Here is an 11039-nt window from a genome sequence, read left to right as displayed (position 1 = left end):
CTGTAACTAATTCCTCTAGATTACTGGGGATACAGGTCCTGCAGCTCGGACTTGCTGGGAAGTGGTCGCAGCCCGCAGGTGAATTTACACCTGGCGGAGGGGGGTGTCGTGCTTCCGGGAGCTGGCATGGTGGGGTGGGGGGAGGGCCTAGCTCGGGTTTGGGGTGTGCTAGGAGTCCTGGGAGGTTCTGGGGAGTTCCCACTGGGCCCCCACCCCTCCCCTCTGAAGTACCGCGTGGTACACCTGCGAGTTGGTGCGTGGGACAACCGGGCAGGAGAGGAGCTGCGGCGCGGGGACCGGCTGCCATCCACCCACCCGCCGGCCGAGGCGCACAAGCGGGGACCCCCGTCCCCCAACCCCCCCGGGCAGCCCGCCCTGCCCGGCCGGGCAGCGCTCCCCCGCCTGCCCCACAGCGCTCCAGGGCGGAGTTTCCTTCTGGGCTCATTGTTCGCGGCCCAGCGCCCGCCCAGCCCGGCCCGGCCCCGCCCGGCCCCGCCGCTGCCGCCGCGCACCAGGGGGAGGGAGAGGGAGGGAAGGGGAGGGAAGAGGGAGGGACGGGGCGGGACGGGGGCCGGCGCGGACGGGACGAGAGTCGCCGCAGCCACCAGCTCCGCTGCAGCCGCGCACACACAACCCGCTCGGCCGCCGCCCGCCTCCCGCCGCTCGCCTCCCGCCGCCAGCCACCCGCCACCCGCCGCGGGTCCCGCGCCTCCGCCGGCTCTGCCGCAGCGCGCACGAGGAGGGGCCGTCCGCAGCCCGGGGGTGATCGCCCGCCCGCCGCCCCTGCGCGCCCCCACCTCCAGCCACCTGCTCCGGGCCGCAGCCGGGACACCATGCGCCCGGTGCTGGCGCTGCCCGCGCTGCTGCTGCTGCTGCTGCTGCCGCCGCCAGCTGTGCCCGAGACCCCGGGTGAGTGGCGGCCCAGGCGCCGCTGGGATCTCCCCCGCCCCGCACCCATTTGCGCCCCTCTCTCCCGGCCACCCGCGCAGCCCTGACCTTGCACCATCCACGCCCCTTTTTCCAGGCGACGCAGGTGCCCTCGGCCTAGAACTCCATGCCGGGTGTGTGGATGGTCGTTGGGGGGACCGAGCCAGATCACCCCGCGGGACCCCCAGACTCTGCACACGTCTTTTCTCCATGTTGGAGGGAGTGAGGGGCGGTATTGTGTCGCCGTCGCTGCCCAGCTAAAGCGCCCGCCCGCAAGCTGGCGAGGGGAAAGGGGGGTCCCTCCATGAGCAGGTGATAAGCCTCCTGTAAGGGCCCACGCGGATGCTGGGGGTCCGGGTCTCCAGAAAGATGCTCCCAAACTGGGTGCTGGCACAGCTCACCCGAGTCGTTGGCTGGCTGGAATCGCTGCAAGGGGCGTAAGTGGGTTCCCCCCACCCCCAAGGTCGTAGTCACTTGCTTGGGGGCGTGGGGTCCCTTGCCTTCATGGCGCCAAAGGGACAAACATCTTCTAGGTGCCTCGCAGAACAGAGGGGAACCCCCCTCTTTTATAAACAGGAACTTCTCACGAAACTGGCTTGAGTGCATCCCCCCCATTCCTTCCAGCCAATGCAGTATTACCCTTTGGGGATCAGGGACAGGCATATCCTAAAGTCCCCAGGAACAACTGGAGTCTCAGCCCCTTGAGAGAAGTGCATGTCTCTCTTATCCACCTGAGCATTTTTCAAAAATATCTATTTCTTTCCTGAGAGAGAAGCAGATTATAGTCGGTACTGGGAATCAAACTCGGGACCTTGAGCTTGTGAGTCTAGTGCATCACATCCTGGTGGTCCCTGAGCAGAGAGGGGGCATGGAGTGGAAGCACAGTCTCTTCTCTGTACTGCAGAAGGCATTTGGCAATGGGAAGAGGCTGGCATTCATGGAGCCAGCCTGCCTTGGGCTCTGAGACTTCACCAGCTGGCGTAAAGGGAACTCCCAGTGCCCACACACTCTGGAGAAAGAGAAAGTGCCACGGAAAGATAATTTGCCCAAACTACAGGGCTGAGGACTTGCTGGAGGGTCACTTTTGATATGTCACTTTTGGGGGGGAGCCTTTTACCACCAGCCAACAGGGAGATGGACAGTATCTACAAGTGTGGGCCAGTTCCCAGCACTTTTGAGCTTAAAGGAATTGAATTGAGTAGGTGGTGGGGCTGAGCCCCCTGCCGTCTGTCTATAAGACAGGGGAGAACTCCCAAAATCACCCTTGAGAAAAGTTACATGCCTTGCTCACTGCTGGCTTAAAGGGTAGGGCTGTCTTCCCTGGCACCAGGGCACTGCCTAGAAACCCAGTCTTTTCCAGGAAAACCTCAAACCAGGGCAACAAGGTAGAAGCTTTACAGGCAGTAAACAGACTGGACACTTAGTTCCAGGTGCCCGAACTCTCAAATGCCATTGTTATATGTGGGGATAAGGGGAGAGGGCTTTGAAAGTTATAAAACAGTGGGTAAAATGTAAAATGTTAAATTCAAGGATGAGGTCAATCTCCAGCTGGGTACCAGAGTGAAGTATGGTTTTCTTTCCTCCTAGCCCTCTCCATAATAATAATAATGATAAGAAGAAGAATAGTGTCTTAAAATCAACAACAACAAAGTGTAAAGTGGTGAGGAGATGATACAATCCTTGTGGCTGTTGTAGTTGATTGTATCTGCAAACAGTATTTGCTCAGGGCTGGGGGGGCTCAGTGGGTAGCCACTATGTTGAAATTTTCACTCTTCTAGAGTTACCTTCCTACCCTTCCGAAGGGTGTGGCTGTTTGGGCTCTAGTCAGCTAGAATGGTGTAACACCCCCTAGGCTACCCCCACCCCCAACTTCTGGAATCCTGCAATTCCTTTTGTTTATTTATTTTTTATTTATTTTCCCTTTTGTTGCTCTTGTTGTTTATTGTTGTAGTTATTCTTGTTATTGATGTCATTATTGTTGGACAGGACTGAGAGAAATGGAGAGAGGAGGGAAAGACAGAGAGGAGGAGAGAAAGACACCTGCAGACCTGCTTCCCCACCTGTGAAGCAACCCCCCTGCAGGTGGAGAGCCAGGGGCTCGAACTGGGACCCTTCAGCCAGTGTCCTTCAGCCAGATCACTTAACCGCTGTGCTACTGCCTGACTCCCCTGCAATTCCTTTTAAACAATGCAGGTTTGTATGGGAGGTTCCCCACCTAAGGAACTTCCCCCATGGGCCTTCTAGTTTACCTTCTATGTGTGCTGCCAGTAGCCCAAGTATATTACCACCCCCACCCCCACATCCATTAGCCACCTTCTCCATGAACTCCCTTTTTTGGTTTGTTGTCTATTTGGTTGAAGTATGCGGCAAGTATGCACCCGAGTCCCAGTTTCTCCATCTGTGAGATGGGATTGTTAGTGACACTCTACACTTCTTACAGGGTGAAAGAGCAAAGAGCAAAAGGGATGGGCTAGGGGAGACAGCATAATGCTTATGCAAAGAGACTTTAATGCCTGAGGCTTTGACATCCCAGGTTCAATCCCATACCATAAACCAGAGCTCTGGTAAAAGAAAACAGAAGGAAGGAAGGGAGGGAGGGAGAAAAGGGAGAGAGGGAAAGAAGAAAGGAAAGAGAAAGAAAGACAGAGACTATAAAGGAGTCTTACCCCATTTTACTGTCCTAAGAATCCTCAGTGTACTCCTCAGCCGCTGGAAGGTCAGGCTGCCTCTGTGAAGTCCAGTCATTATGTGGATGCTTCCTGGAAAGGGAGAAGCAACTTGGTGTGGTGGGAAACTCTGGTCAGACAGGGCCTTGGGATCATAGGCAGGGCAGTGGTCCTTCTTGTATCTTGGTTTCCTAATCTGTAAAATGAGGACCCATCTACTTGTAGGTGGCTCTAAAGACGAGAGATAGCTTACATCAAGAGGTGCCCAAGGCACTGTCAGCACTCAAACAACCCTTGGATGTCCATCCATCAATAACGTGTAGGGTGGAGCATTGACTGGCTTCATCTCTTCCCATCAGAACCTCCTAATGTTTGCATTGACACTTAATACTACAAGCTGGGGTGCAAGGGCCACACCTAGTGAGTAGTGTGTGTGTGTGTGTGTGTGTGTGTGTGTGTGAGATAGGATTTGGGATGGAATATTGTGCTGTTTTTTTTTTTGTTTTTTTTTTTTGTGCTGTTTTCTTATGCACCTGATTCAGTGCCTGATTCAGGTTCGAGCCCAGCTCCCTCCACACTGAAGGAAGCTTTTGTGCTATGGGGTCTCTCCCTCTCTCTCTCTCTCTCTCCCTCCCTGCCTCTATCTTGAAAGAAAAAAGGAGGTGGGGTGTAGCAGTCTGGGCCAAGGTTCTCGAAAGAGGTGGGAATTTACAGGAGTTGAAATTTGAAAAGGGTGAGCTTGGGGTGGGGTCCTTTCCTAGGTGGCTGACTCTGAGTGAATCCCAGGCTGCCAGGACAGGGAAGTGGTTTAGCCGGTAGAGCACAGGACCTATAGGGGTGAGGCCCCAGGTTCTATCCTGACACCACATATACTGGAGTAGTGCACTGGCTCCTCTCTCACTCTCTCATATTATGGTAGATATAATTTTATAAAATATATATTCTATATCTGCACTGAAGAAATCAGTGATCTATTTTACTTTCTCTGCCTCTCTGTATACAAAAAAAAAAGGAAGGAAGAAAGAAAGAAAGGAGTAAAAGAAAATCAAAAACTTATTTATGAGTAAGAGAGAGAGCGAGAGAACCATAGCATCACAGTGGCATAGGGGCTGATGGTTTTCAAACTCAGGACCTCATACTTGGGGGCCTAACACTTTATCCACTGCACCACCTCCTGGGCCACAGTAACAAAGAAATCTCAATTTAAGAAAAAAAGGGGGGGCAGGCAGTAGTGCAGCGAGTTAGGGTTAAGTGCACATGGTGCAAAGCGCAAGGACCGGTTTAAGGATCCCAGTTTGAGCCCCCGCCCCGGCTCCCCACCTGCCAGGGGCGGGGGAGTTGCTTCACAGGCAGTGAAGTAGGTCTGCAGGTGTGTCTCTTTCTCCCCCCCCCATCTTCCTGTCCTCTCTCGATTTCTGTCCTATCCAGCCACAATGACCACAATAACAGTAGTAAGCAACAAAAGGGAAAAAATAGCTTCCAGGAACAGTGGATTCATAGTGCAGGCACCGAGCTCCAGCAATAACCCTGGAGGCAAAAAAGGGGGAAAAAAAAAAGAAATGAAAGGTGTAGAGGAGACACAGATTACTGGCTGGAGGTCATGGTGGGTTCTGTTTATTTTATGTCTTTACTTTTGAGCCAGACCGCGGCTCTATGTTGGTTGGTGTTGGTTTATTGGTGGCAGTGGGGATTGAACCTGAGACCTCACACATGCAAGTCCTGCTTTGCACCTGCCCAAGAAGTATGATGAGGTGAAGTGTGATGAGAGCTGGTTCTTGGGGGGGGGGGGGTCAGTGAGCTGTAGAAGGCTCTCAGGGAGAAAATGGGCTTTCAGAGAATGGGGTGGGGTGGTGGCAAAGGCAGAACAGGTTGTTTTAAGCAGACCTGTGCCGAAGAAGGGAGGGAGGAGACAGACTGGAAGAGGTGACAGATGACTGTGATGTAGGCAGGGCTGGGGGCTCACCATGTCAGCTCTTCTGCCCAGAGGAGGGCAGAGGAAGGGAGATTGGCATGCCCAGGAGGTGCGGGCATGCGTCTCTCTGGAATGGGGGCTAGTTCTGTACTACAGCTGGCTTTTTATCTGGAACCCTTGTGTGACAATGAGGAGGGGCTACTGCCAGGTGGGTGTTACCTCTTTCCCTTGGGAAGCTGAGAGAGGAAGGGACTCCACCTGCTTCCACCCTCTTTCTCCTGAGCACAGAGAGCTGGGGGCAGGGATAGAGGCCCCCTCCCATCTGTCTTCAAGGGTTATTTCTGCTGGGGAAACAATGATTTCAGGATGGAACCTGGTGGGGCCAGAGGGAGCCTACTAGGCTGGGCACCTGCTTTGCCATGTGTTTGGCTCAGATTTGAGCCCCAGCACCATAAAGAAGGGGCTGTGGCACTGGAGGGGGGGGAGCTCCAGTGCTGTGATGTCTCTCTGAGTGGGGTAAGGGAAGCAGCTTTGGAACAGTGCAACTGGGCATGCAAGAAGCCTGGCTCTGGCAAAAAATAAAAAAGATGGACCCAGATTCTCTTTCCTGGTCTGTTTGGGCAGCTCCCCCACCGAGTGGTGCTAAACTGAACTGCAGGGACCCACAGCATCTGTTTCTCTGCCTCCATGGCCCAACCAGCACCAGACATGGATATTAAACATTTGTTATATCATCATCATCATCATCATCATCATCATCATCATCATTATTATTTTATTGCCACCAGCGTTATTGCTGGGGTTTGGTGCCAGCACTGCAAATCTGTTCCCAGTTGCCATTTTTATCCCCTTTATTTATTTATTGTTTCTATTTTTCTTTGGTAGGACAGAGAGAAATTGAGAGGGGTGGGGGGGGGTTAAGCAACACCTGCGCTGAACCCGCTGCGCTACCACCCGACTCCCATTTATTATTTTTAATAGAGGCAGAGAGAGTGAAAAAAATTGCAGCACTGAAACTTACTTCAGTGTGATGGGGACTGAGCTTGAACCTGAGTTATGCACATGGCAAAGCAGTTTGCTATCCAAGGGAGCTATTTCATTAGCCTGAAGAATTTTATTAACACAAAACAGAAGGAAGAGGGGTGGGGAGAGGGAAAGAAAGAGAGAATGAGAGAGAAAGAATACCAGGGGTTGAACTCTGGACCTCATGCTTCCAACTCCCTGAAAATTTTTTTTTTAATTTTTAACTTTATATATTTGATAGAACTGTGAGAAATTGAGAGGGATGTGAGAGAGAAAAAGAAAGACACTTGCAGCACTATTTCACCCTTCGTGAAGCTTTCCTCCTACAGGTGGGGACCAGGGACTTGAACCCAGATCCTTGAGCATGGTAACATGTGCACGTAACAAGGTGTGCCACCATCTAGGCTCCCCCCGAATGTTTTTTTTTAAGGCTGATTTATTTCCTAATAAGTGAGAGAGACTCAGAGCACCACTGTGATACAGGTGATGCCTGGGATCAAACTCAGGACCTCATGCTTGAGAGTCCAAGTCTTTCTCCACAGCATCACCTCCAAGGCTTCTGCTTTGGAAATTCCATCTGAATGACTGGATTGAGGGGAGGCCCTGCCTCCCCAGATGCAGGCTTTCTGGAGGGGGAGCCCCAGGCCAGCCTGTGTACTTTTCCTGCAGCAGGCAGGGCCTGATGGGAGCAGGTGCTGAGGGCTAGCGCTTCCGGGCCAGACTTCCTGGGCCTGTGGTGTCTGCTGTGAGGAGAGCCTAGCATTTAGGTAGCTACTGTGAGGACAACGTAGTGCTTAGCACAAGGCCTTCCTTTCCTCAGAGTAATCCTCTCCAGAGCACATAACCCTTCCTGGGATGGATGTTAGGATTTCCCCGACTTGAGTTTGCTTCTTCAGTCTTCATGGCAAAGCACCTGAATCTTGAGTAGGGATGGAAGCTCCAAAACAGCCAGAGAAAAATAGCGACCTTCCTTGCCCACCAGCACAGTCCCAGTGTCCTCAGAGTCCTCTCCAGACTCAGAGGCCCACAGCTCTTTCCTCAGCGCTGGGATCACTTCCTCCTTGTGCCCATAGGGTTCGAGGCAGGACAGAGAGCTCAGCTGGTGGGGCTTCCTGTCATGTCCGTTGCTTGGAATACAGGCATGACAACAGACACAGTTGCATGGGACCTCCTAGTCTTGTGTCCCAGCCACTTTGTGGGGTTGTTAGGGGCTCACATGAGGTGACAGATCTAGGACTCTGGCTCTTTGGGGCTGCACAGAAATGAGAAGAAACATCTGCACAACATTTAAGATCCATGGCAAGGCATCTTTTCACATCGGAACTGGTGTTTATCATGATTCCCTCAGGTAGGGCTGGGGAGATAGCAGCAGACTCTGAGGCACGAGGCACTGGGAGGGGGAGTCCCAGGCTGAGCTGAGCAGTGCTCTGGTTAAATAGACGAATGAATTTATTTGCAGCCCAGGGGTGGTGGTGCAGTGGCTGGAGTGCTGGACCTATAGGCATGCAGTCCTATGTTTGATCCCCAGCATTGCATTGCATTGCCTGAGGGATAGTCTGATTCTCTCCTCTTTAGTAAATAGCTCTTTTAGAAATACTGCCTCAGATAGGCTGTTCAAAGTAGAATTCAATTCACAAGAAGGTGATTGCCATAGTTCTACATAACCCAGAAGTCACGGGACATAGAGCTTTTTTTTATGTATTTATTTTTCCTTTTGTTGCCCTTGTTGTTTTTCATTGTTGTTGTAGTTATTGTTGTTATTGATATTGTTGTTGGATAGGACAGAGAGAAATGGAGAGAGGAGGGGAAGACAGAGAAGAGGAGAGAAAGACACCTGCAGATCCACTTCACCGCTTGTGAAGTGAATCCCCTGCAGGTGGGGAGCCAGGGGCTCAAACCAGGATCTTTATTCTGGTCCTTGCGCTTTGCGCCACATGCGCTTAACCTGCTGCGCTACCACCTGATTCCTTTTTATTTATTTATTTATTTATTTATTTATTTATTTATTTATTTATTTTTCCTTCAGAGTTATGGCTGGGGCTTGGTGATAGCACTATGAATCCACTCTTCCTTGCCACCGTTGTTTTCCATTTTATTGGCTAGGACAGAGAGAAATTGATAAGTTGGGGGGGGGGAAGGGAGAGAGAGAGAGATGGAAAGAAAGACACCTGCAGACATGCTTCACTGCCTCGCGAAGCTTCCCCCCTACAAGTGGAGCTCTGAGGGCTCAAACACTTGACCTCTGCTCTTTGTACTGTGTGCACTTAATCAAGTGCGCCACCACCCAGCCCCCTAGAGCTGTTTTTTCAAATGAGGGGATGCATGTTGGGAAGTGGGTTCACATGCCCAACTTCCAGGTGGCTCCAAGTGATAACCGTACTGAGGATGCCCCCAGACAGACTGGAACCAGCCTTTCAGGAGGTAGGTATGTATATATGTGTGCACAGCCACTGGAACCAGAACTCAGACTGATGGGCACTGATTCTTTCCTGGGCATTGGAGGAAAGCATCTGCATACCCTCTCTAGAAAGATTCTTATGGTGATGGAGGTCTCAGTATCATGGTGAGATGATGAGAGAAAGAGAGCAGGAGAGAGAGCCAGCGCATCCATCACTCTGGCACATGGAATGCCAGGGCTCAAACTCAGGACCTTATTATTTATGCCCAGTGCTCAAGTCACAGGGCCACTTAGCTAACTCTCTTTAGATTTATTTCATGATTTCAGTTATATGTGAGAGTTATATAAGAGAGACATGCATAAGAGTGGCACTGACAGCATCCAGGGTTGAACCAGGAGCTTCAGATATAAAGTCTTGTGCTCTATCTGCTGAGCTACTTCCCCACTCAGTTTTTAAATTCCAGAAGTAAGTTCTCTAAGGCCAGCAAGACAGCTCGCTTGGATAATGCACTGCTTTGCCATGTACATGACTCAGGTTTGTGCTTGCCCCCTCACTGCATTGAAGGAAGCTTTGGTGTTGTAGCTTCACTCTCTCTGCATGAAGGAAGGAAGGAAGGAAGGAAGGAAGGAAGGAAGGAAGGAAGGAAGGAAGGAAGGAAGAAAGAAAGAAAGAAAGAAAGAAAGAAAGAAAGAAAGGAAGGGAGGGAGTTTTCAGAGGTCTCCCTGAAGACATAATTCCATTACAGGCCACCTGCGATTGTGTGTGTGAGTGTAAATGTTTGTCTCCCATTGTGTGTGAGCACTGTGGTGTTCACAGCATCCAACCAGAGCTTCTAGCAAATAGATAAATGTCTCTATTAGAGGATTAGGAGACAGCATAATAGTTATGTAAAAGACTTTCACACCTGAGGCTCTGAGATTCCAGCTTCAATCCCCAGCACCACCATAAGCCAGATCTGAGCAGTGCTCTGTTCTCTCTCTCTCTCTCTCATTAAAATAGATATAGAATTATATATATATATATTATATGTACATGTATATATTATGTATATATACATATATGTTTTTAAGTTTTTTAAAACTTTATTTGATAGAACAGAAAGAAATTGAGGAGAGAAAGAGAAACAGAGACACCTGCAGCCCTGCTTCACCACTCATGCAGCTTCCACCTGCAGATGGTGATCAGGGACTTGAACTTGGGTCCTTGTGCATGGTAATACATGTACTTAACCAGGTTCGTCACCACCTGGCTCCTATATATAATCTTTATTGGATATAAGGAGTGGTTCCTCATAACTAATGAATTTTTTTTTTTCCACCCAAGCACTGCTCAGCTCTGGCTTGTGGTGGTGCCAAGGACTGAACCTGGGACTTAAGAGCCGCATGCATGAATCTTTGACAAAACCACTGTGCTGTCTCCCCATCCCTGGTTCCTCATATCTAATAAAGGTTCCTAACCATCTATCAATATTTGAGTCCTCCGTATCCTGGGTTGACTCTGCACCCTGACTCCACCCTGACTCTGCCTGGCCTCCTTCCACCCTGTTCCCTGACGCCTCCTCCACCCTCTTTTCCTCTGTGGCCTTAGCCACCTCAGGTCAGTCACCTCAAACTTCCCTAGGGCCAGGGTGCAGGGTGGCACCCCGTCCGCCAATTGTCATGACCGGAAGGCCATGTGCCTTGTTCAGCAGGAGGAGAACTAGGAACAGTGGTAGGGTGCCGCCATGATTGGGGTGCAGGGGGGCACTACCAGAGCAGGCCCCCGGGCTTACCAGGAGCCCATCTGTGTCTGGCCTGAGATCTTCCAACTCCCTCCCTGACCCTGGGGAGTGGAGAAGGGACTGTGAAGAGGTTGGACGTGAGGAGGAGGATGGTGGGGTGCACTGTGGGCCTTGTGCTTTTACTTCCCAGAAGTAGATGGAGCTCTGTCCAGGGTCAAGGCCCCTCTGTAACTGTCAGTCTGATTCCATGCTGACCTGATGCCTGAAGTGGAAACTGAGGCCCAGGCACTTCAGGACGCCCAGTAGATCATACCAGTATTTCCTCTCTCTCTGTTTTGTTTGCCACCAGGGTTACTGTACCGATTTGGTGCCTGAGTGACTCCACTGTTTCC

General features: G+C 51.3%; 1 protein-coding gene across 1 annotated transcript in view; it reads left to right on the top strand.

Moving 5' to 3' along the window:
* The first annotated feature begins 542 nt into the window (after positions 1–542).
* The window catches only part of PODXL (podocalyxin like), an 88918-nt gene continuing 78421 nt past the window's right edge, over positions 543–11039 (top strand). The window contains exon 1 of the mRNA XM_016188614.2: positions 543–909. Within this exon, the coding sequence (XP_016044100.2) occupies positions 834–909 (76 nt within the window). The 5' untranslated portion in view covers positions 543–833. The remainder of the gene's footprint in view (positions 910–11039) is intronic.

This window comes from Erinaceus europaeus, chromosome 8, assembly GCF_950295315.1.
Source record: "Erinaceus europaeus chromosome 8, mEriEur2.1, whole genome shotgun sequence".
NCBI classification, from domain to species: domain Eukaryota; kingdom Metazoa; phylum Chordata; class Mammalia; order Eulipotyphla; family Erinaceidae; genus Erinaceus; species Erinaceus europaeus.
Note: the sequence above shows the minus strand (reverse complement) of the source record. Positions and strands in the feature narration are given on the sequence as shown.